This window comes from Vombatus ursinus, unplaced genomic scaffold (assembly GCF_900497805.2).
Source record: "Vombatus ursinus unplaced genomic scaffold, bare-nosed wombat genome assembly UNPS02014812.1, whole genome shotgun sequence".
Lineage (NCBI taxonomy): Eukaryota > Metazoa > Chordata > Mammalia > Diprotodontia > Vombatidae > Vombatus > Vombatus ursinus.
Genome location: NW_020954590.1, coordinates 105,703,254 through 105,729,289, shown reverse-complemented (window position 1 = coordinate 105,729,289; position 26,036 = coordinate 105,703,254). Strand labels below are relative to the sequence as shown.

Genomic DNA, 26,036 nt, shown 5'->3' with positions numbered 1-26,036 from the left:
GAGGCAGTAGCAGATGGGAAGAAATGTTGTTGTTGATGTAATGGGGCACATCTGGGTCTTTAATAAAGTTCTTCAGGGATACTCTGGGGGCCCAGGACAGCTAAGCCAAGAGGTTGTTCAGTCAGTCAGCCATTCAATGAGCATTTATTGAGTGCTTGTGTTGTGCCAGGTGCTGTGCTAAGTTGGGAATACAAATACAAGCAAAAAAAGAAAGACAGTCTTTGCCCTCAAGGAGTTTACATTCTAATGAGGAAGAATACACATAAAAGGAAGTTAAAAAGAAGAGAAAGAAGGTACTTAGCATCGAGTCCCGAGATAAATCAAAGCCATGAGTTGAGGAATAAAGGGTCTTTAATTGAGGTAACAGGGTAGCAAACCTGCCACTCTGGGGGATGTCCAGTGGATTTTCCAACCAAAAAGACCTGTGAACAAGTTTTTATAGTTTTAGGAAGAGAGGAGAGAGAAGGTAGGAGGAGGAGGTAACTTGAGGTAGCAAGGCCTGGTCATGAGAGCCCAGTGGCCCCCAGCAATCCAAGCTAGGAGAGTCACTCTGTTCTGGCTCTTTTGCCTTTCATGCCATGAATCCCAATGGAAAGACACAAGGACATGAGAAGCCACGATCCAGCTTGAGCCGGGTTCTCCCACAAGACAAGATTTCAGGATGGGACTGAAGGTCTGACCTTCAGCTCAACCTAAGCAAAGCTATCTTGCTGGGAATGCTACTGACATTCTTACATTGCTAAGATTATTCAGGGAGTGGCAGCTAACATTACATTTGGCGTTAACAATTTCTATACTTATATTAATGATTTTTTTTCTGTCAGAAGTATAACGGAAAAGTCAGGATGAGTGCAGGTCTGTGGGAAATAAAGAGCTGGCTGGCCTCGGTGCCCTCCTTAAATGGAGGTTCTGGGAGGAGCCATACAACTAGAGAGAAGGCTGAAGAGATTTCTGGGTCATGGTGGAGAAGTCTGGAAGATTGAAGCCTGGTGGGAGAGGAGGGGAACTAATTTATGTTAGAATTCCAGGAAACTTGTGTCAAAATAAGAGAATGGGTCTGGAAATGTTATCTTGTAAGACAATAAGAGCTATGGAAAGAAGTTGCCAGAATCATGGAAGTGAATGGAGATGGAATATTTTCAGAATTAGGAGAGATGGAAAGATGAGAACATGGAGGGGGTATAGTTATAGTTATAATTAAGCCCAGGAATCCTGATGGAATCCTTATGATGCTTGATCTAAGCCAAGAAGCTTTAGCAGATTATAGCCTGCCCTAAAAGACTTTTACAGAACTTGCTGTGACAAAAACTCTGAACCTTAAGCTTTTATTTTTTTATTTTGATTTCCAGACACCACTCAGTGTACCAGAGACTGGCATAGCCAGGTAGCTGATCAACCTGCCTAGCAGCAGATTGACCCATGCACTTAAGATATCATATCCCACAAAGTACAAGGTCAGACAAGCTACCCATCCAGGAAAGATTCTGTGTCCCTTGAAGAGCCAATTAAACTTAACAATGGAATAACTCATCTATCATTGATGCCACTAATGTCAGCAAATTTTATGGAGACCCTCCACAGAAAGGAAGAGCATTGAGTCCTTGGAATTCTGGGATTATGAATTGCTGGGGCCTTGCGTTTCCCCATATATGTGTCTTACTGCCATTGTATTTCAAATTTGTGCCCAGTCTCCTCTCCACAGATTTCGTGTGCATTTATGGGAGAAGTAAACCAGTGGGAGCTCATGTGTTAGGAAGCTAATCAAATGCATAAGGGTATTCCTAGAACCCTTGGAGTACTTATAACCATACAATTTAGGACTGTTAAAGGAAGACCCCAGGCCCCAAAAGAGAGACCCTAAATGAAACAGAGTCCAATCACAGATAACAAAATGTTTATTGTTTGAGAAGAAGAACTTGGCAAGAGAAGAAGCTTGCAAGGGGGCAGAAAGAGAGGAATTCTTAGTTGCTCAACGGGGAGTGGAAAAAGGGTAAGTTTCCAGAGGCTTTCAGATTGGGAGCCGGGGTTAAAGAAGAAGACGTCTGTAGACACAATAAGCCAGGCAGCAGGATGTTTAGAAAGTCCCAATCAAAATCTTGAGTCTGTAGCTTCTGCTCAAGGTTGCCCTTGAGCTGATCAAAGCTGGCTCCACAGGCATCTCCAAATTTGGCTAGAGTCCACTCTCAAAGGATCACTGGTATGTCAAACATCTTTGGGCTTCAGAAGTCCTTCTTATTGGCCGGTTGTTGTTTTACTTCAATGTTCTACTCCTCTGTAAAGAAAGGAAGTTTCAACATATCTATAGTCATTACAAAGTTCATGTTGACAAGACCTAATCTACTAATGCCATTGAGGGTTGTATGAATGACCCCATCGGAGGTGATGCTGACTGAAATAAAAAATAATTTAGAGAAGTTAAAAATATGACTTGGAAGATGAAAATTAAATATGGAACAAAGTACACAAACTGACATTTTAAAAAGGAAGTAGTTTAACGAATATAAGAACATATTATCTGGAGTCAGAGGGGACTTTATATAGATCATGTATTCCTAAAGTCTCATTTTATAGATGATCTAACAAAAGCCCAGAGAGGCAATGTAATATGCTGAAAGTCTCGTGGGTAGTAAGTCTAAGAGCTTGGATTTGAACCAATGTGTTTTGACTTTAGTACTCTTTCAACATTCCACACTGCCTCTTGAAGATATGTGATATTGGGTGAAGAATTTGGATTAGAGGGGGCAGCTGAGTGGTGCAGTAAATAGAGTACCTGAGTTCAAATCTGGCCTCAGACCAAACACTTGATGCTAACTGTGTGACCCTGGGCAAGTCACTTAACCCCAATTACCTAAAAAAGGAAAAAAAAATAATTTAGATTAAATTATCTGTAATGTCCATTCCACCTCCAAATCCCATTATGCCCTGATCCTTGAGGTCCCTTCAGGTTCTAACATTCTAAGCTTCTCAAGGGTTGGGGGATTTGGCTGTCCTCCTCCACCCCCCCCCCAAACCCAAGCCCCTCAGATAAATGATGTAATTATAGAAAGTAAAGGGCAGATGACCAAGGTAGAGAGGCATTTATATGCTAATGAAGTGTATAGATATTTCTATACATTGTCATCCCTTTATAAAGCATAAAATGTTCTCTGATTGAATTTCAAGGGAAGTTGGCCATTGTTGGGAAAGATTGGCCACGTACTAGATGGCCTTATAAACCTAAGACAGTTCAAGAGTTTGAGATGTTCAAGTCAGAAAGCAGCTTTGCAGAATATGACCCCTGTGCCTCTACCAGAGGACATAAAGCAGGAAGGGGATTTTTCTTCCTCCTCTATTCCCCAGCATGGCATCTTGCACCTACTTGTCCAGTAAGAGATATCACATCTTATATTAAACAGTTTGAGAGAGTTCAAAGCATAGTTGAGTCAAAGGGTGTCTTGGAGTCAGCTAGAACCAGCTTAGCAGACTGTTAAATTTTCAGTATCAGCATTTATACTTTAGAAACAGGCAGATGCTATAAATGGGCTTGGTATGTTGTCCTCTTGATTGTCTAGACTTAAGTAAATGATGGAGTAAATGTTAATAATGCAGGTTAAACCTAAAAGTGTGTTGTGGGTACAGTTTTTTTGTTTTTGGTGTTTTTTTGCAGGGGAGAAGCAGTTATTAAATGCTTACCAGCATACCCCTGGACACATCTAATAGGAAGCAGAGATACAGATTCTCTATGTAGATACAGTCACAGAAAAGGAGCTTCAAAGAGTATGACCTTTGGCAGCTGAGAAGAGAGCTATGCATTCAAGAAAGAATTGGTTCTGGCAACTGGTCATACAGCTATAGAGAGGGGCAGATTCAAGGAGCTCAGCTGAGCAATTCACCCAGCAGAGATGCCACCCCCAGTGGGGAGCAGCATGAGGACCTCACAAAGAGGGAAAGGACATTGGGACCCTCTAGTACCAGAGGCTTGAATTGCCTTGGCCACATACATTCTCAATATTTGTGTCTCACTCTCAGTGTACAGACTTTGTGACTCTTCTTCCTACAGATGCTGTGTGTATTTGTGGGAAAATACACCCCAGTCTTATAGGGGGAATTTTTTGTAGTTGGTATTATTACTATGCTGTTTTGGTAAATGCCTTTGCTTTGAGCTAATTGTGTCTTTATTAAATGTAGGCTCACAGGTAGGGGGCTTATGGAGCACCTCGCCTTTGAACCTGGGCAAGCTGTCAGCTCTTTGGGGACCTATGACTGCAGTTTGGGAAGGAACCCCAAATGGGATGCTACATTTCCTTATAATTTCTCTCTGTTCTTGTGATGGTACAGTGCTGGGAAAGACCTAGGAGGACAGAAGTAGCCTTAAATTAGCTAATGCTAACACTTAATCTTCTATTTGGAGGAAAAGAAACATTCTTGGTAAAAATCTTATGAACAGCAGAGAAGCCTGAATAGTACATATGAAATTATTTATAATGTACCTATAGGTGCTTTCTCCTATTCTATTTAGATGCCTTTCAGTTTTCCCTTTTCATTCTTATGTCTTTTACCTGGCCAGTATCTAATTATTCAAATTAATAATTCACTCATAAAGGGCCACAGAGTACTAGTCTCATGTTGCTAATATCTTTGCAGCTATGATGATAGCTTTATTGAACTCTGGTTTATTTATTATGATTCATTCATGGTGTGCAGCATTTTTTAACAAAGAAAATTGCTTAACATAATAGAAATTTGCACACCACCTCAACGTGGGCAACATCTATAAACACATGAGTAGCAATCACAAATAAGGGAAATGAGAGTCTCTTCCTGAGCTAATTTTGTACTATTTTATCGCTTGTAGGACTGAGTAAATCAGAATTAGTCAGAAAGGTGGTAGAAGAAGTCAAGGGGGAGGAGACTGGGAGACAAATAACTCCTAATGAGAAAGAAGCAAACTCTAATGTGTCAGGAGTTGATCTGTGGGAAAGTAGGAACTACATTTGCATAATTTGGCAAGATGACTAGGGGAAAGGGCAAGAAATGGAAAAACTATAAACAAGTGATTGGGAAGTCAGGGAAAAACTAAAGAACTGCCCCAGAAGGACTAGGGTAAAGAGAATGTCAACTTTGTACTGATTAGAAATGTTTTAGGACCTGGCCTTCCCGAGGGATATAGTAGGTCACTGCTTTCTTGATTTGGCTAAGTTTGGAAGGAGAAAAAAATGCATCATATAAATCTGGGATACAATGAAGTAAAGGGAACAGGAAAAAATCTTTTGTCCTCAGAAGACATTCCTAGGTGAGGACTTCATTCTTCAGTTTAATGGTTGTCCTCTGAATTAGAATGACAAAGAAATAGGATGTCTCCAAAGAATACTAAGGATATTCTTAGAGTAGTATCTGAAGGACATAACCTAAACAACTCTTGAATATGCAGAATATGGAGATCTTCTGTCTGGGTACCCTTTGTCCTAAGGAAAGCTAAAATGCTGTCTGCTTTATTAGACCATCTTCATGAATTGCACAACCAAAAATATTCTTTGCCTGGTGACCAAGGCCTGGGTGATGCTACTCCAAACTTAAAGAGTCTGGTCCTTACCAGCCAGACACACTTTCTTTCTCCAGTCTGGTCCCATTTTGGAAACCCTTTTAGCTTGGTAATACTTGCCAAAACTTCTATTTTGCAGATATAGCTTTCCAGAATCCAAAGTCATGTCTAGATCTTAATTTGTCTATGCCATCAGGGTAAGACTCTTTAATGGAAACTTCAGGCCAATTTTTAGGATCAATACTTAAAAATAATACAGGCTGCAATGTACACACAAGCTCATAAGCTTCTTCCTGCCCCTAATTTCTGCCTCTGGGACAAAATATGCTAGCTTTTATAATGTACAAAAATATAATAGAAGATAAAGGGGATATCTTCAGAAATTTATTTCATGTTAAAAAAAACGACTTTCTTTGATTCTGTGATGGATTTGCAATCTGATTCATGAGGGTGTTCCTCATACCAATGCAAATCACAATCCACACCTGCCTATTAATCCTATGTGACTCTTCCAGGCCTTCCTCAGGTTCTCTTGACATTGTGAAAGTATCAACAGAGAACACAATCTGTTCATCAGTTATTATTCACTTTTGCTATGCATCTCCCATTATGGTGCTCAAACATAACAAATGGTTAATCTACTCATGGGCCACCCAGAGTTGATTAATATTTCCATTGCAAAGTACTGTGATTATTTTACTAGACTGACAGAAACTTTTGTTTATGTTCTTTACCACGCATGTGCATCAAACCTCACTGCTGATACTCCTTTATTTAATTAATTCATACCCTTATTAAACCTTCCCCCTTCATGTGCAATGTACTATGCTAGACCACATAACTACAAAGCTTAATAATATTTTCCTCTGTTCTGAAGGAGCAGGAGTCAATGCAAATTATTTTTGGTATATTACCATCTATACTCACAGAAAGCATGGCATAGTGGATGGATCTGTTGGACTTTGAGTCTGAAAGAATATGGCTCAGATCCCACCTCAAACATTTACTAGCTCTATGGTTATGGGAAAGATGCAACTTCTCTGAGGCTCAGTTTGTAATTTGTAAAATGGAGATAAATATCATACCAGGTACCTAAAAATAGGTAACATTTGTATAGGTAGTAGAAACTAGAGCTCTGTATTTGGGAGTCAGGAAAACCTGAATGCTAATCCTGCCTTGAATATTTATTAGCTGTGTAAGACAGGGTAAGTCCCTCAACCTCTGCTTTTTTTTTTCTTTTTCAGTTACCTTATCTGAAAGATGGGAATATTATTAGCACCTACTTCCAGGATTCTTTTGAAGATGAAATGAGATTACATATATAATATATGTTTACATATATATGTAAGTAAAATACATGTGTGTATATGTGTGTTTGTGTATATATATATGCGTGTGTATGTATGTATGTATATATCTATATTTAAAATTTGATCCTAAAAACAACCCTGGAAGGTAGGTGCTATTATCATCCATATATATGTATTTATATGTGTATGTATGTATATAAACTATATATACATATATGTGTACATATCTATATATAGAAAGAGATCTATCTATCTATCTATGAATCTATGGAGATATCTCTATCCTCCATCTATGGAGATACACATATAAAGAGATCTCTCTCTCTATGTATATATATATATATATAAATACATATATAGATAGCTATATCTCTTTATATATATATATATATATATATATATAGTACTTTGCAAACCTTAAAGCATTGTATTAATGATAGCTATTACTTCTAATATAAATTTTCAAAGTGTTTTCCATGTATCATTTCATTTGATCCTTACAACAACCCTGGGAGGTAGGTCCATGGACACATAGCTAAGCAGTATCTAAGGTGAGATTTGAGCTCCCGTCTTGACTCCAGGTCCAACACTCTATCCAATGCACTCCCTCCCTCCCTCCTAGGGTTGTTATGTCTCAAATAAAACCTAAGCCAATGCGTTGCCAACTCTAAAGTGCAGTAGAAGAGTATGCTTTTATTGTGTGTAACATTGTGTTATCAGAATGTGGTTTCACCCTGTGCTTGTCAGTGTAAGCATTCTAATTTGGGTAAAACATTCCCATTTCTTCCTTGAGTATTCTCTGGAGGCTCATAGGGATGTTCTGCCAGGGTTTCCCCTGAGTTTATTTCTCAACCTCAGTAGGAACGCCTGATGTTATACAAAAAGTGCTCTTGGGTAGAGCATTCCCATGGCTGCAGATGGCCATGTTTGATTTGATTCAGCAATATGTTTTATTAGCAGATAAGAACATTCCTGAAAATCAGTTATCACCCACAGTAAGATACTGTCTTATTATTAAACACTTATCAGAACAAAAGACTTGCCATCTGGAATGGTTAAGATTTGCCTCTAAGGAAATATGAAACAAGACTCCTGTTCTCCAGGAGCCACAAGACAAGATATAAAATCATTCAATGATAAGGCAAGGTAACATCTGACTAGGGACCAAGATGAATGATCCAGGTATTGAGTTACAACAGTTTGGCAGGAGGGGAGATCTGTTGGAACAATATAAGGGCTTGGCTATATGAGCCCTCTGGAAGTAAGTGAAGCTTGATTTGAGCCCTGAATGATGAGATGGAAAGGTAGAAAGAAGAGGCAGGGCAGGAAATATTCCAGACAGTGGAGACTAGCCTGAGTGAGGGCCTTTTATTGAAACTATGATCATATGCTGGGCAGGAAGAAGACATTTGACTAGAGTTGGGGGTTTGTGTTGAGAGTAATAAAAGTAAGGTTGGATAGATTGAGTGGGACCAGATTACAAAGAGCTTTTGGAGTCAGGAAGATATAAGGACTTAGAATTTGGTGTCCTACGGGTCCCCAAATGCCTGTTTTTGAGCCAAAGAGTGACATGAAGATTGGTGTTCTTAAGTTGAGCCTGAAAGTGGCAGATGAGGTCATTTGGATGGAGGAAAGACTAGTCAAGGAATTTAGCTAGGAGGTTGTTCTTACATGCTATGATTCAGGTGCAAGATGGCAATGATTTGGACTAGGGGAGTGGTTCTGTTGGAATGGAGATAAAGGAAGAAAGAAAAACATCAGCAATATCTCTGATTTAAAGTTCAGTCACAGGCAACCTAGCGTGGTAGAAACAGAAAAAGTGGGGGCAGCTAGGTGGTGCAGTGGATAGAGCATGCACAATGGATAGAGCACCCATCCTGGAGTCAGGAGGACTTGAGTTCAAATGCGGCCTCTGACACAAAATACTCAATAGCTGTGTGATCCTGGGCAAGTCACTTAACCCCATAGACCAAAAAAAAAAAAAAAGAAAGAAAAAAAAGAAATAGAAAAAGCATTCAATTTAGAGCTCGAGTACAGGGGCTTAAAATCCTAATTCTGCAAGGATTTTCTAAGCTTGTCTTAGAAATTTATCTTTTAAAGAGTCAGATTTGAAGGTAGAAGATAAATTTTTGACAGGGTTCTGTGACTTCTCATACCTATGTAACTTTGGATAAGTCATTTCACTTGTCTGGGCCTTGGTTTCTTTTGCCTTCATCTGTAAAATGTGAACTAAATGATCTCTGAGGTCCTTTCCAGGTCTAAATATGTGATCCTAATGAAACAATCAATTCAGCAAACATTTATTAAATGTCTGTGATATTTAAAACACAGAAAATCTTCACATGGAGGCATTGGGGGAAAAGACTATTAGAAATCCCAGAAGTCATTCAGAAAAGGCTAAGTAGGATGGTAAGGAGACTATATGTCATACTATTAATAATTAGTAACTATTAATAACTAGTAATAATTAGTTGTTTAGCCTAGAAAAGAGTAGGTGGTGTGACATGATATTTGTTAAGTATTTGAAAGAATAAGAAAGAAAGCATAGAGTTGTCTTGCTTATTCCCATGACGGCAGAACTAGGAGCCATATATGGAAGTTATGAGGAGCTTGAGGAAAGAAAACATCTTTTGAACTACTAGAGCTATACAGCAGTAGCCTGGTTTGTCCTAGCTCTGCCTCCTTAGGAGTCTTCTGGTAGAAGCTGGATGATGGGGAGGCAGTAGGGGCAATTCCCCTGTGTATGGACAAGTTGGACTAAGTGCTTCCTAACCCTGCTTCTATGGAAACTGCTTGTGCACATGCATTTATTGTCTGCTGCTGTTGAGTTGTTTTTCAGTTGTGTCCGACTCTTTGTGACCCTATTTGGGGTTTTCTTGGCAAAGATACTAGAGTGATTTACCATTTCCTTCTCCAGATTATTTTTATAAATGAGAAACTGAGGCAAACAGGGTTAACTGACTTGCCCAGGGTCATGCAGCTAGTAAGTGTCTGAGGCTGGATTTGGGCTCTGGAAGAGGAGTCTTTCTGACTCCAGGCCGGGTGTTCTATCCACTGTGACACCTACCTATTGCTTATAATTCCCAGCTAAAGATCATAACAGCAACTTAAACACCACCCAGTTGAAGATAAGAAACATCTTTCCTGTAGTTAGGTCCAGTTGCTGGAATTACACTATGCCATGCTTTGTTTTGCACATCACATAAGAAGGTGGAAGAGAAGACACATTGAGAGACTGTTCCAGCCTTGAACAAATTCTACTTCCTCCACCAATTCTTCCCCAGAGAAGAGGAATAGGTATTCCTTTCCCCATCCTTTGCTCTACTCAAGCATTTCTGTCATAGGGCCACAGACTCTGAGCTTCTTATGTGATCTTATTTATTTAATTAATTATTCATTTCTAAGCCTGGTTCTTATTGACTTCATCTGAATGTTTGGGCTCTTTTTCATGGTTTCAGTTAAAGAAATTTAATTCAATAAACATAAGTTAAACGCCAGTGATCCCTCAGGATTATCATGACTGCAGGGATGTACATTCCGTTCAGAGACCAAAGATTTGCATCAAAGAAGGGAGTGAACACCCAAATAGCAAATATGGTCCCCTACTACTTGTTCTATATACTCTGTTACTCCCTCCCTACAGTACAATTCACTGGGTGGAACTGTCCAGGAGAAGAGCAGCAAAAAGAATGGAGGATTATCTTTTCTTTGAAGTCAGGAGATAGACAGATATTTCAAGTTGGAAGGAACCCTAGAGGTCATCAAATCCAGCTATCTCATTTAAGAGAAGAGGAAACTGAGGGTCCAGAGGAGGAATGGCTCTTGCCTAAGATGATGTAAGTAGAAGAAAGCGAAGTCCACATTCAAACCTCATTCCTCTTACCTTAAATCCTGCATTCTTTCCGTTACACCATGTGGACAATTGCTGCCTCCCCTGCTTCTTATTTTGTATCTTCCCAAATACCAGTTACAAGTAGGAGTCTCTTTTTAGCCTCAGAGCACACGCATACTCTTCTTGAATTATCCCCTAAATGTCCCTTTTTTGGATTCTTCCTGCAGAGCTCTGCTACCACTCCTAACCTCCTTGAAGCAGAGAGAGCTTTTTCAAAGCTTCCACTTTCTTTTTCCTATTTAGCAAAACATAACTAGAAGAATTAGATCTAAAACTTCTCTTTCTTATATTCCTTCCTGCCTCCACAAAGCACTCCTATATAGTTTAACCTGCTTTGTAAACAATACTTTTCCAGAGAAGTTTCCCTAATGCTTCCAGAAATGACTTGTGTGGTTTTAATCCAAAGAGCCTTGTTTGGAAGTAAGGAGACTGCAGTTTTTGTCCAGGTTCTGTCATCATTTGTCTGGGCCTTAGTATCCTCATCTTTAAAATGGCCAAATTAGCAAGGCAGTTAGGTGGCACAGGGAATAAAGCACTGGCCCTGCAGTCAGGAGGACCTGAGTTCAAATTACACCACAGATACTTACTAGCTGTGTGACCCTGGGCAAGTGATTTAACCCCAATTACCTAAAAAAATATTCAGGTTGGACTAGGTAATCTTGAAGGTCCCTTCCAATTTGAACCTTCTATTATGGATGAAAATAGTATACATATCCATCCTTGGTTCTGGAGCTCTTTGGGGGTTTTGGAAGGGGGAGCTCAGCTTTTCATCACGTACAGAGCAGTACTGTTTGAGGACCATTCTTTTGTTAATCCATAGGAACTAGTTCATTACCAAATGTTAGCTAAGAATCTCCTATAGGGAAGATGAAAAATTTCATAGTATAATTAGGTTGATTGCCAGCTTTGGAGTTGGTTAAAAACTGTGTTCAAGTCCTTTCTCTGACACTTATTAGCTCTATGCCAATGGAGCACATGTTCGGTGCCTTAGGCTGCTTTCTAAAACCATAGATTGCCAGGGTGCATCGGCTGAGTGAGTCTTCCACATGAGGAATCCCTCCCACTGATGAATTCACAAAGATCTACAAGATTTTGTGTTAAATTTTTGGAATCCAAAGATGAACAACCTCATGATGTCTTACTCTCAAGTAACTTTTAATCAGGAGGAAGAGAGGGAAGGGGGGAGAGAGGGAGGGAGAGAAAGAAAAGAGGAAGATAGGGAGGAAAAGAGGGAGGGAAGAAGAAATTTATTAAGCTTTTACGATGTTCCAGGCACAGTACTAAGCCCTGGCCACCTTCCTTCCCTCTCCCTTTCTTCATAAGCTTTAGGAACCTTCTATGGGAAGAAAGGTTCCTGGTTTGAGATCTAGAATACAAGCAAAAAGAAAGTGCTCCTGTCCTCAAAGACCTTACATTCTAATAGGGGAAGATAATTCAGAAAAGGAAGCTGAAGTGGGGAGGGGGAAAGGGGAAGGAAGCAAGGTTTCCAGTTAGAGGTCCAGAATGTCAGAAAAGATCAGGGGGAAAAAGAAGACAGGCTGACTTGGGTCTTTCCACAAAATGGTTGGTGAGAATCAGAATGGGCCTTGTGGAATATTCCTGGGTGAACAGGACATAGGAGTAATAGGTTGTTGCAAGGGCTAGGAGCACACAACACTTACAGATGCTGTAAGATGAGCCAGAAGGAGAGAAGACATGGTTTTTGAAGTCCAGCAAGTCAGAGTCAGTCCCAAGAGGAGAATGAAGGGCCATAGTTCTGGAAGGCTTGTCTTCAGGCTCCAGAGTGTATTGTCTCCCCACTATGAGGGTACTTGAAGGCAGGGACTGTCTCGATTTTATATTTGTATCACCATTACTTTGCTCAGAGTTTGGCACATAGTAGATGTTCAGTAGATGCTTTTTCACTCATTCACTCGTTCAAATAATACTGTGAATATGTATATAATTCTCACAAAATGTCATTTATTTTCTGTTTCCCTTGTGCCTAGAATATCAAATGTAAGAAGACCCCTACTCTAATTCCTCTCACTAATTTATGATTAGAACATTAAAGAAGTTTACAAATGCTAACATTTCCATTTTGATTTAAGGCTTAAATCGTAATATATACTCCAGCAGTAATGCTGAAAATTGAATGTGACTGAAAATTGAATATGAATTTAAATGGCAATGAACAGTTCTGGGAGTATATTTTTTTGGTTGTTGTTGACCTATTACATACATTCTCTGGAAACACTCTTCTCCTCAGTGATTTCTCTCTAAATAGCCTTATTTTCCTCATGAGATATGGCAGCAGAATTTCAGTCTCATTATCCAGCAATTGGGCATACTTCCTTTTTTCCATTTTAAAACTGTCAGAAAAGTACCTTCATTTCCTCCACAAGAAGTAAACATAGGCAAAGGTCAGAATGAAACAATCATCTGGAGCTACAAGAAGTAGAGCAAAGTACAATGCCAAATTGGGTAAATGAGAATGAGTCATTTGTCTAAGCTAGGGTAGGGATACAGGCATGTCAATACTATGCAGACATTGCAGCCAGGTCCCCAAATCATTATGTACTCATCAATCATCAGTCACTCATTTATTGGGATTCATACTCAACAAACACTAATTTTATGTTTGTAAATGTTCAAGGCAATGTGTTAGATGCTGAAGTAGACACAAAATAAATAAGAGATAGATCTTAGCCCCAAGTTGTTTGCAGTCTAGTGTGAGATATAAATAAGAGCACCAAGCCTCATGTGTCTAGGCTAACTCCTTCCTGAATTCTGTACTCTTTTCATTGAAGTCCAATTTCTTAGGTGAATTCAGTTCAGGGCAGTGTTCTCCTGTCAGAAGGAAAAGTTTTCTTTTTGTAATATCAAAGGCTGAACAGAAAAGACATTGAAGTCACTTAAGTGGGAAGACAATCTGTCAAATGCATGTAAACACTTTAAAATAAGTACATTAAAATAGTTATCATGTAAACTTGAATTTTTGATTGGAAAAGATTACATACTTAAAAAAAGACATTCCTTGGAACTGCATGTCTCAAGGCTCTGGAAGGCCTGTGAGGCAGCAGCATTGGTAGCCTTAGAGTGACGATCACAACTAGCAGGTGAACCATCTGCATCGGGAATGGAGAAACACACCTGGGGAAGATTTGGAGGATTTGGAGAAGCAACTCCCTGAAGGAGGAGGCAGTTTCAGGGAGTGTGAGACCTCATGGTAGAGAGAAGTGCTGGTTATGGATTTTAAAAAAGGAGCAGATCCTAGGATCCCAGAATAGTGTGGAGCAAGCTATTTAGCCCAGACGTAGCTGCGAGCTTTGTGAGAGCTCACCAGAGAAATACAGGACTCCCAGAGCCGGTACCAACGGCACCAAGAGTTATCCTCTGACACACTTGATGCCTACACATGCGCCTTACTACCAGCGTGGTGTAAGTGTGAGTCCATTTTCCCCACGGGCACAGTGTATATTAATATACAAGACCTTGGACTGTTGGGGAAGACAGTTTTTGTTATGCCTTTTGAGTGAAAGACGTTGATAGGAGCTAATTGAGTCTACTAGCTGATTGTTGATGAAAACATGCTTGTGGGGATCTGGCACTAGGGCCAGAGCCCCACAGAGACACTCAGAGATTCTGAGGCAGCGGTCACCTTCTAGGCACCTAACCTCCAAGCTGGTGAGTGCAAGTTAGTAGAGAAATCTGGGGGTAGAGGAGAAGATAGGGGTAACATGAATATATGCAAAATAAAAACAAGGTAATTTTGAGAGGCAAGGCACTGACAAATGGGGGTGGGGAGCAGGAATGGTTTTATGAAGAAGACGGTACTAGACCTGCTTTAGTCTTCCTCACCAGAAACTCTACACCCATAAAAGTGCAGGTCCAGTCAAAGGGGAAAAAAAAAACATTTACTGAAATACTTAGTTTATACTTTTCTTACTTTAATTTTAATGTAATTTATTATAAACTCATTAAATAGAAAATAAAATTCAAATAAACAAAATAAAAAAATTAAACTACCTATAAAACCATAAGTTTCAAACTATTTGTAGTTAGTTAACAAAAATGAACATGGCGAGAGACCCTAATAAAATAAGCAAACACTGTATTTGCTTCTGTCCCTTCCAATCTTTTTTTCGGTGTTTATTATTATATTTTGTTGCTGTTAGTTATTTTTATAGTTGTCAGTTTTGATTCTTCTTTCTTTACTCTGCATCGTTTCATTGAAATCTCTTCATATTTCTATTTCATCTTCACATTTATTATTTATTAGAACATGTAGCTTTCTACAAGATTGCACATATACTTAGAAACTTAATGAGTTTTTTCGGGTGGTAATGGTTGCCAAATATATGTGATTCCTTTATATAGGTGTCGCTTTAAATTTCTTCCTCAAAACCTATTACAGCCCAACATACTCATTTTATTCTTAACAACCATAAACTGACACATTTTACTATAGGTTTAAAAGGCTCCTATTATATGAATTCAGTAAGTATCACTGGACTTTATAGAGAATCTTGACCAAGCTGTTTCTTTACTCATAAACTTGCAATGAATAAATAGTCCTTTAGACATAAAGAAAATGCTATTTACCTAACAAAATGTTGCTTGACTAATTTTTTGCCCTATTAGCAGTGAACTTGCTCTAAGCCAGTGTCATAACTAAGGCAGGGCAAAGGGGGCTTTGCTTCGGGGTACCAAAATTTAACACACGACTAAAGAAAACAACTTTTCTTACAACTCAATGCCTTTTTTCTTCATTACTAGTGTCACCTGCACATCATGAATTATAAAGCTGATTTGATGCTCCTTGTTCTGGGAGCATGTAATATGTTACAGACTCTGGGTGCCAACATTGCTAGTTTTTCTCTGCTCTGATCTCTTTTGCTTGATTCTTTCTTCTTGTCTACTGAACACATTTACAGAATGGCCGCGGTCTCTTGTTTAAGTTGACCATGAAATACTGTAAAACCAATTGGTGACAAAGTGATTGAACCAGGAATCTCAGTCCTGGTGGTACTACTGTTCTGAGCTAACTCGCCATGGGCTCGTCCCCAAACAGGAGACAATGTGGTACAGTGGCTGGAGACAAAAACCTATGTTTGTATACGGTTTTGTTACTTTCTCCCTCTGTGATTTTCAGCAAGCCATTAACCAACCTGGGACTCAGTTTCCTCCATTCTAAAATGAGGAGGAGGGACTAGATAGCCACTGAGATTCCTTCTGGTTCTAACTTTAATATCCTAAAAATTCCCTTCCTTGTAAAATGTAGGTTTTTAATAATAATAACTGAAATTTATAAGACACTTCAAGGTCTACAAAATGCTTCAAGCACATCATATAATTTTAGCCACACAAAAGCCCTATGGCAAAGGTACTAAGATATGATTATTCCCATTTTACTGGTGAGGACACTGAGGCTTAGAGAAGTTTAGTTACTTATTCACGATCACAAAGCTACTAGTAAGTGTCAGAGGTAGGATTTTAACCCAAGTCTTCTGGACCCCATTTCAATGACCATATACTAAAGGATGGTCTTCTAGTAGGGGAAATTATGACTTGGGAAGTTCAGAGTCTGATGAGTAGTTTATCACATACATTTAATTATCTCTACGAACAAGAATATGTTAGGGACTTGGGCACACTTTTGAGGGGTCTGTAAAAATTGCCAAGTCATTTAAGACTTTTTTATTCCTCATTTAAAAAGCAACTAAATTGGGAAGGTTGAAATATTACTTATTATTTTAATAAAAATCCTAGATGCAGGGACACCTAGGTGGCACAGTGGATTGAGCACTGGATCTGGAGTTAGGAAGACCCAAGTTCAAATCATGCCCCAGATTCTAGCTGTGTAACCCTGGACAAGTTGCTTAACTTCTATTTGCCTCACTTTTCTCAACTATAAAATGGTCACATTAATGGCACTTACCTCCCAAGGTTGTTGTGAGGATAAAATAACATAATATTTGAAAAGCACTTAGCACAGTGACTGGCACATAGTAGGTGCTATATAAATGCTGAGTTAGTGGATGTAGTGCAGTGGGTAGAGTGCTAGGCCTGGAGTCAGGAAGATTCATCTTTGTTCAAATTTGGCTTCAGACACTTAGAAGTTATGTGACCCTGGGCAAGTCGCTTAACCTTGCTTGCATCAGTTTCCTCATCTGTAAAATGATCTGGAAAAGGAAATAGCAAACCACTCCAGTATCTTTGCCAAGAAAACCCCAAATGCGGTCACAAAGAATTGAGAGACTGAAAAAATGTGAGCTGTTATTATTATTATTATTATTATTATATGCACAACAGTGGGAAAATATGCCATTCTTCCTCCACCATAAATAATACTTAGAATGAAAGCATTTTAAAAGCAATTTAATTTATATTTACTTAGTTGTCTCTGTAATAATCTGTAAAATGGGCACAACAATAGCACCTACCTCCCAAGGTTGTTGTGAAGACAAAATAACATCTAGTCCCAAAGAACTTTCCCAGCTGCTTTAGGACAAACTTCTGGATTCATTCCCATTGTTCTTCAAATTGAACAGAAATACACTGATAATTACAGTTTTAAAAAAATTACTCCAAAGAATTGTGATAAAGTTCACATCAAGATGTGGGTCCTATTGTACACTCAGATAAATGTACATTCATGGAAATATTGCAAGGAAATTCCATTAGTGGGGCCTGATTCTTCATCAACAAAGACTTTAAAATATTTTGTCTTCTGCATGTTTTGTAACGATTTGAAAGCCCCCCCCCCCCTTTTCTGGTTGCAGAGCCAATGACCACGTGCCAGAAAGGGAAACAAAGTTGAAGAATTTGTAACACACACACACACACACACACACACACACACACACACACACACTTAGGAGGGAAAAAAAAGGAAAAGCTGGGTCATAAAGGAAATGCCCAGACGTTGTTTCCAATTGGTTATTTACAAGTATCAGATGTTCTAGACATCTTTAAAAGGAAGTTATCTGGGCTCAAGAGTGTTACATTACTTTCCTGAAAACCACTGTTTCCTTTCCCTGCTTGAGGTCGAAATCTCAGAAGTCCCACAAAATGTGTGAGGCGTTTGTAGGAACCTGGAAGCTTATTTCCAGCGAAAACTTTGATGAATATATGAAAGAAGTGGGTAAGGATAAACCTTGCATCTTCCTGGATAAGGAATGACTTTTTCTCTCTAGGGTAAAGGGGTTTATGACTGTGTTGTTCACACTGGAAGTTTGGTCAGCTAATTAAATACTCATTCCTCTTCAGAGAATATGTTTGTATTGATTGTCTTTTGCTTCTGTATTCTAAATGTTTGTTTTTAAGGTTTTCAGTTAGAAAAGTAAACTTTGTGTGTGAAAGGGTCTAATAGTTTGTTTGTTTGCTTTAAAAGAGCTAACAAATTATTTTCCTGATTTATTATCTCCTATCCATTTGGTTCATTGGACTCATTGCCTATGGCCTTTCTACCCACGGAAACAAAGGAATATATTTGTAGTATGTATGATGTTGTATAGCAGTTTGTATTTGAAATGTAAATGCCGAATTTTCCATCTTAATTTATGCCATGTTCTACTCTTGCTTTCTTTTCCAGGGTGAAGACATAGCTAAAATGATGGGACTTTTCCCTTGCAGCTAAAGATTATTTAGAGAACTGTAGGTCACCAAGGTTGCATGTTGATTGTTTTGCTATCAAGTTTATTCTGACTGTGGCTGCTTTATGGGAGACAATGTCTCACTCATCACATTTGCCTTCTTGGAAGGATTTAGAAATGTTCTTTGACACTAGCCTGAAGTCAAGAGGAACCGAGTTTAAATTCGGTCTCAGACACTTACTAGCTGTGTGACTCCAGGCAAGTCACTTAACCCTGATTGCCTCCCCTACCCACCCCCCCATTTTTTAAAAGAAAGAAATGTTTTTTGACTTGAATTATAGGAGATTTATGGATGCTAAAGCCAGGCTTCCCATTTAAAGTCAGAGTCTAGCCAACCCAAACCCATCTGGAATTACACCATGAAAATTTAAAGAATTTAACTAAAGAAGGTTTCAGATACTATTACTGTATTTAGTTCATTAATTAAATAAAAATGGGATTTTTTTTCTTAAAAGAGAGAGGATGTGTATTGTTAATATAGATAGTGAGAGTATATCCCATCCCCCATAATTTTGGGTAAGAAATAGGGTCGTTAGCACCCCAGCAGCCCTTGTGGATTATGAGGGATCACAAAAGGTAGTTCCTTCTCTCTGAAGCATGTGCTTAGTGATGACTTTCTTGGAAGTGGTGTATTGGAGTAGGGAGAGGGACTATGCAATGTTTTACTTTGGAATCAAATTTAAATAGACATCACTTTGCATACTGCCTGGCACATAGTAAGCAATGAATAAATGTTTATTGATTGATTGAGTGTCATTTATTTGAAAGTTGAAAATTCTATGTCTTTTCAAAAGCCCCAAACTTCTGAAAAGGTAAAGCACCTTTTCTGGTTTTCTGAAACAACTAGATTCTGGCTTATGAAAAGAGGTAGAAGAGTAATCTGATCTTATATTGATTCTTATCCAATACCATAACCTCACAAGCTAACTTTCCTTTTCAGGTAGATTGTGTGAGGACCTGGGGTCTTCATTAACTTCCTAATTCCAAGTCTAGTGTAGTACCCACTGCATTACCTACCTGCCCTTAAATCTTGTTGTTCATTCATTTTTGACTCTTTATGACCCCATTTAGGGTTTTCTTGGCAAAGATACTGCAGTGGTTGGCCATTTCCTTCTCCAGCTCATTTTACAGATGAGGAAACTGAGGCAAACAGGGTTAAATGACTTGCCGAGGGTCACATAGTTTGTAAGTGTCTGAGATCAGATTTGAACTCAGGTCTTCCTTTATTCCAGTTCCACCTAGCTGTCCTCCAATTCTAATCAATTGATCAGAATTAATTAATCCATTTTGGGGGACTGGACTTGTTATTTCACTGGCATAAGAAATACCAATGAAGAAACTTCCTCTCCAATGCAGATTGGCACCTGCTTTACAATTTATAATCTCAGAGATTTGCACTCTTAGATGTCGAGTCCTTTGCCCAGGGCCACACATAATCAGAAGCAAAGTGTAAACCCAGGTAGGTCATCTTGACTCCTGTCTTTCCACTAGGCTAGGTTACCTCTCTAATCCTTAAGCAGTGATAATGAATAGACTGGAAGCAGATCCTGAGAAACAGCTTTAGATGAGGAGAGAATATAACTCACCCAAGGTCATTCAAAGAGGCAAATCAAAAGTCAAACCTCAGATTTCCTTATCCTATAGAATAGGATCTTCTTACCATACTGTTGCATTCATTATGCTTCAGTAATGTTTCTATATTTTGCCTGAGCCACCATTTGCCTACCTTTTCATTAGGTAGCTTGTTTCAGCTGAATTAGGCACAAAACGAGGGCTGGTCCCACTAGTGTTGACCTCTTTGCCATCATTTCACTTATTGCCATCTCTGATGCTTTTTGTGATCTCCAAGGAAGTAAAGCAAATAAAGTTTAGAGTCCTAGATTGTTAAAAAAATTCAACATATGCATAAAAACATAACACTTTAGTGCCAGGAGAGACAAAAGATTATCTAGGCCAACCTTTTCATTTTGTAGATGAGAAAGCTGAAACTCAGAGAGTTTGAATATGTTCAAGGTCACATATTTAGCAGACCTAGAATCTCCTGGCTAGATTCCCACGTCTGTGTTTTCTCTTTTTATGAGACTACCATACTTGTTTCCTGATCATTTCATACACTTTGTGCTTGTGTAAAGTGCTTTGCAAAGTGTTATGAAAATGGTAGCTATTATCATTAGCAGAGGGCATCTATAGGCAGTAAAATCACTGCAGTCTAGTTGGCTAATGAGAAATTCTTGAGAAACTTGACACATAGCACATGCTTAACATTGTTGAAATAACTTGAATTGAAGCCATTTATAACCCCAGAAGGGGCATTTCTTAGAAAAATGCATTCCCTCCGCTCTTTTTAATAGCCTACCACCTCCAACACAGACATCCTTGGCTAGAATTAGGAATCTCAAAATAATTATTTAAAGATTTTATAGTTATGCTGTCAAACTTTTTATGTTAATTCAATTTCCCCCATAGGCATAATAAAATACTATCTACTATGGTGAGTCAGTGTGGCAGACTGGATGAAGGACTGGCCTCAGAGTTTGGAAGACCTGGGTTCAAATCCTGTCTCTGATAAAGGCTGGGTGTATACTGATACTGGCTGGGTGACCTCAGGCAAATCATATAACCTCTCAGTGCTCTAGGCCAGAGGTATCAAACATGTTCCTGAGTGCAGCTGAACCAAATTACAATATAATTGGGAAATACTTAACAAAATAAATAAAAATACATTAGAATATAAATAATGTTAATATGTGGTTTTCTAAGCCCTCTTTCCTACTTGAATTTGACAACACTGCTCTAGACAACTCTGTTAGATAGATATAAGTTGAATTAGAAGTGTCACAGTGAACTAGCAGAGGGCATTTCTAAACCTCCCCCCCCATGCCCAATTCCTTATGCCAGCACAATTACAGACTGTCATCTCTGTCCCTATAGCTGATGTGCTCTCTTCTCCCCAAGGATCTCATAATACCTTCTAAATTAACTTGAAACCTCCATAGTAAGTGGTCCTCTGTTGATGTTTGGTGGGGTTCTGAATCAATGTGATTTCATTGGGGTGGGAACTCCTGGTGTAGAAACTCCTTTCACTAACGTACAGATATAAATTGACTGTCAATTGTGCTGTAAGTTGTAGTTTTAGAAGGGTGCCTGAGCACACTGAAAGGATAAGTAACCTATGGTCACATAGCCATTATGCGGGACTTGAAAATAGGTCTTGCTATCTCCAAAGTTGGCCCCTCTATCCACTAAGCCAGGATACCTCACTGTAATAATAAGGAGGAGATATCATGTCTTTGGGAAAATTAAGCCAAGACACAAAATCTGACAGAATAACTTGGGAAAGAACATGTAAATGTGAGGCTTGAATAATAATATGATAACCAACAGAAAAGGTTAATCAAGAAAGAGTGATCAACTTGTAATCATGCTTCCTTTACAGTGAATAGGGGTTCTTTTTTTTTCTTTTTTTTCTTTTTTTTAGACAAAGCGTGTCTCAGGGATTCTTAATCTAGGGTTCATGAATTGTTTTTTTAAAAAATTGATAGCTTCATTTCAATAAAATAGGTTACCTTTGTAACCTGGTATGTATTTTGTTTTATGCATTAAAAATTATTGTGAGAAGGAGTATGTAGGCTTTACCAGAGGGCAAATGGGGGCCACGGCACAAAACAAGGTAAGAGCTCTTGGTCAATAGCACGCTATTAGTGGGAAGTCAGACTTGAACTCTAAATTCAGTCATGCTTCTCTCACTAAGGCTCGCTCATGCTGTAACCAGGTGTTAATTAATCAACCAATAAGCATTTATTAAGTGCCTGTTATGTGCTAGGCTCTGGATATTGTGCTGGTGGTTCTGATGTGTTCCCATAATGTCTGGAGATAGCTGACTAAGTTTGGTGTCTAATGATGCTGACAGAGCTTTTTGTTCTGTTTTGTTTTTTACCTTATTATCTATCACTTACAATATTGACACTCATGCTTGTTTATAACGTGTTCCTGTAAAGAGATATACTAGTGTCTTTATTCCCCTTGCTGCAGCCAAGATCTGAGATGGAGGATCTTAGATCATATACTATTGTCTACTGGGCCTCCAGCTTTCAAAACAAATACGTGACATGCTTTTTCAAGCATTACAACTCATTCACTAAATGGTCCCAGTATATATATATATATATATATATATTATATATATATATATACACATATATATTATATATGTTTGCAAAAGATAAGGGAGGCGTTTTAGGAACTCCCTATCATTTTTGTCTCTTCTTAAAAATCAAAGAAATAAAAAAATAATTTTTTAAAAGTCCTTAGCAGAAAACTAACTTGGAGTGGTACTAAAGTTGTCTATTCTTAGTACAATTGAATATAAAACTCAAAACATTCTCTTCTCTGCATTTTAGGCGTGGGTTTTGCCACCAGAAAAGTGGCAGGCATGGCTAAACCCAGTATGATCATCAGTGTGCAAGGAGATGTGATCACCATTAAATCAGAAAGTACTTTTAAAAATACTGAGATTTCCTTCAAATTGGGCCAGGAATTTGATGAAGTCACTGCAGATGACAGAAAAGTCAAGGTGAGGAATATATATTCCCTTTATATTAAGGGACATTTCTTTAAAAAAATTTATTGGTATCCTTTGTTTCACATCAACTTCATTTCTCAAAATATCCTCCCTTTCCCTTACCCTGAGTGCTATCCTTTATGACAAAGAAAAAAAAAACACTTTAGGAAAACTAATCAACATATCAACCAAGTGTTAAGATCTATTTTTCCATACCCATAATCCCCCATGTCTGCAATGAAATGAAGGCAATTACATTCTCAGATCTGTTCTATAGCCTCAAGTTTAGACATTATTTAGCTTTTCTTTTTTGTTTTTTCTATTTACATTATTGTAGTTACTGTATATATTGTTTTCCTGATTCTGCTTGTTTCACTTTGTACCACTTCATGTGTTCCCTTGTTTCTCTATATCTTCACATTCATTATTTCCTTCAGCACAGTAGTATTCTATTACATTTATGTACCACAATTTATTTAACCACTCCCCAAGAGATGGACATCTGTTTTGTTTCCAGTTCTTTACCACAACAACTACTACAAAAACACCTCTGTGATAAATATTTTGGCACATACAGAACCTTCCTTTCTGTGTTTCACCTCCCTGGGGTGAGCAGTAGAGCCTCCAGGTCAAAGAATATAGACATTTTGGTCACTCTGTGCATTAATTTAAATTTTCTTTCCTTAACGACAAATTTGCTGTTTTATCATCAGGGCATTACTGTACCTGCCTTTCCACAATCTCTCCAAAATCAACTATTTCCATTTTTGTCATCTCCTCCTGTCCCAATTTGCTGGGCATGAAGTGAAGCCTCTGAGTTGTTTTGACTTGTATTTATTTCTCTTATTATTAATGATTTGGAACAATATGTTATATGGTTGTTAATAGTTTATAATTCTTCTTTTGAGAACCATTTATATCCTTTGACCACTTTTCCATTCATTAATATCTTCTTGTCATATATGTTTGTGTTGGTTTGCTGTATATCTTGGATATCAGATTTTTTTCAGAGACAGTTGATACAAAGACTTTTTCCCAGTGAAGTGCTTCCCCTGTTATCTCAGTTGCATTGCTTTTGTTTGTGCAAAACCTTTTCAGTTTCATGTAATTGAAATGATTTATTTTATCTTTTTTTATTACCTTGAATTCTTTTTTGGTTAAGAATTTTCCCTTAGGAGACATTTCTACATAGTCCCTGAGAAGTCTCACATAATAATAGGGGGAAAATGACTAACCCACTGAAAATGAAAAGTATGTCAGAATAAACATGGCAGGTAATTCTTCTGTCTCTCCTGGGAACACAAAGAGTCTCATCATATTTTTTTTATGCTTACAGAGTCTCATAACCTTAAATGATGGTGCACTGGTTCAGGTGCAGAAATGGAATGGAAAATCAACCACAATAACAAGAAAACTAGTGGATGGTAAAATTGTGGTGGTGAGTTATTTCTAATCACTAACTACAGCAAAGTTCTTGTGGTGCTATGGAAGCAGAATCATGTGGAGAGTGAAAGAGCCTAGCTCTGATGCTTGCTTCTGCCAGTTCCTACCTAAATGACCTTTCACGAATCACTTCAGGTGGGGCTAGATGAACTCTGAAGTCCCTTCTAGCTCTAAATCTATGATCCAGATAACCTCAGATTCCATTTACTATGTATAGAACACCTAATTGCCAGGTTTGTCCCCGGGCACTTTGGAGAAAGCAAAAGGGGACTCTTGGGCCCACAATCAATCATACTCTGAACTCAAGTGTATATGCTAAGGGAGCATATAATTGGATCTGATGTTAGCAAAGAAGAAATATGCATAGGTTGCTCCCACTGTCTTGCTAAATTGAAAGAGGAGAAAAGAACTTCCCATTCCTTCACCTTCCTTGTTTCACCTTAATGTTTGACCCTCACCTCTTCTTACTCCCTAGGAATGCACCATGAAAGATGTCATTTCTACTAGACTCTATGAAAAAGTATGAACTGCCTTCTCAATGAACCAAAGCCTGCCAAACTCCACCACGTTTTGTTGGATGTGTGTGTGTTGTTTAAATGAATATGGTTCTCCCTGACTACATTGGGAGAAATTCTATTTGCAAAGCATTTATTTACTCCTTTCTGTTTTATTGATTCAATAAACATCTTTAACATTAAAATACATGCATGGATACTTTGTTCTTATACTATGAATAGCATAAGAATTATGACCTTTCTTGATATTTTTAAAATAAAATTTCTCATGGAAAATCTGTAGTTGATTAGAGTACTTGTATGGGGAGGATAATTATATAATTATTTTAAAATAACTAATTTGTGATTTCTTCACTGACCAATAATCCAAAAAAATTATTCTGTCATATACATATAGAGTAACATTTCTTTAATTTGGAATTTATGATAACTCAGATATAGTATATGTATTTCAGTATTGCTTTGTAACTGAACTGAATGTACTCTGTGTAAACGGAAGGGATATCTTCCTATTTAATGTAATTTCAGGGGTTCCAGCCTTTACTTGTGCCCTCCAGCTCCAAAGCTTTTTTCCCTCTCCTTTCCCCCTTTATTGGAGGTGAGGAAAGCCCTTCATTATATTTGAGAGCAGGAAAATACAATACAAAGTTCCCTAGGTAGACAGTAATGTATTAAGAATTCACACTGAAGTATAAATCATTTACATAAAAACCTTTCCTGAGAGATATCGACAGAGGGAAAAGATATGGAGGAAAGAGACATTGGACATCTGAAAGGAGCTGTGAGATTAGATGCCATGGACAAAGTAAAGTGAAGTCAGCAAGCATTTATTAAGAACTTATGCAAAAAGAACTGGGGGCACAAAGTTAGACAAAAGCACTTCCTGCCCTCAAGGAGCTTACTTTCCAATGGGGGATATAAAATGCCAACAACTATGCACTAACAAGATATATACAGGATAACTAAGAATAATCTCAGGGGGAAGGCACCAGCATTAAGGGGAATTAGGAAAGGCTTCTTGCAGAAGGTGGGATTTTAGCTGAGACTTAAAGGAAGACTAGGAAACCAGAAGGTAGAGACAAGGAATGAGAGAATTTCAGGCGTGAGGGACAACCAATGAAAATTCACAGTGAGTAGATGAATTGTCTCATACAAGC

General features: G+C 38.3%; 1 protein-coding gene and 1 long non-coding RNA gene across 5 annotated transcripts; one reads left to right on the top strand and one right to left on the bottom strand.

Annotated features, from left to right (window-relative positions):
* Positions 1-1,877: 1,877 nt before the first annotated feature.
* LOC114054087 lies at positions 1,878-10,759 on the bottom strand. The gene is made up of 2 exons (XR_003570433.1): positions 10,715-10,759; positions 1,878-2,272 (listed from the first exon to the last, which is right to left on the bottom strand). It is a non-coding gene; the product is annotated as an uncharacterized LOC114054087 (long non-coding RNA).
* Positions 6,822-25,064, top strand: LOC114054086 (fatty acid-binding protein, adipocyte). 4 transcript variants are annotated; one of them, XM_027877193.1, is made up of 4 exons: positions 6,822-6,865; positions 22,761-22,933; positions 24,258-24,359; positions 24,840-25,064. In XM_027877193.1, exons 1-4 carry the CDS (start codon positions 6,850-6,852, stop codon positions 24,888-24,890), a joined length of 342 nt encoding a protein of 113 aa, XP_027732994.1. In that variant the 5' UTR covers positions 6,822-6,849; the 3' UTR covers positions 24,891-25,064. The 4 variants fall into 4 exon arrangements, with proteins under 4 accessions (XP_027732994.1, XP_027732990.1, XP_027732991.1 ...); XM_027877189.1 differs by lacking the exon at positions 6,822-6,865 and adding an exon at positions 8,003-8,092; XM_027877190.1 differs by lacking the exon at positions 6,822-6,865 and adding an exon at positions 17,700-17,849.
* The last annotated feature ends 972 nt before the right edge of the window (positions 25,065-26,036 follow it).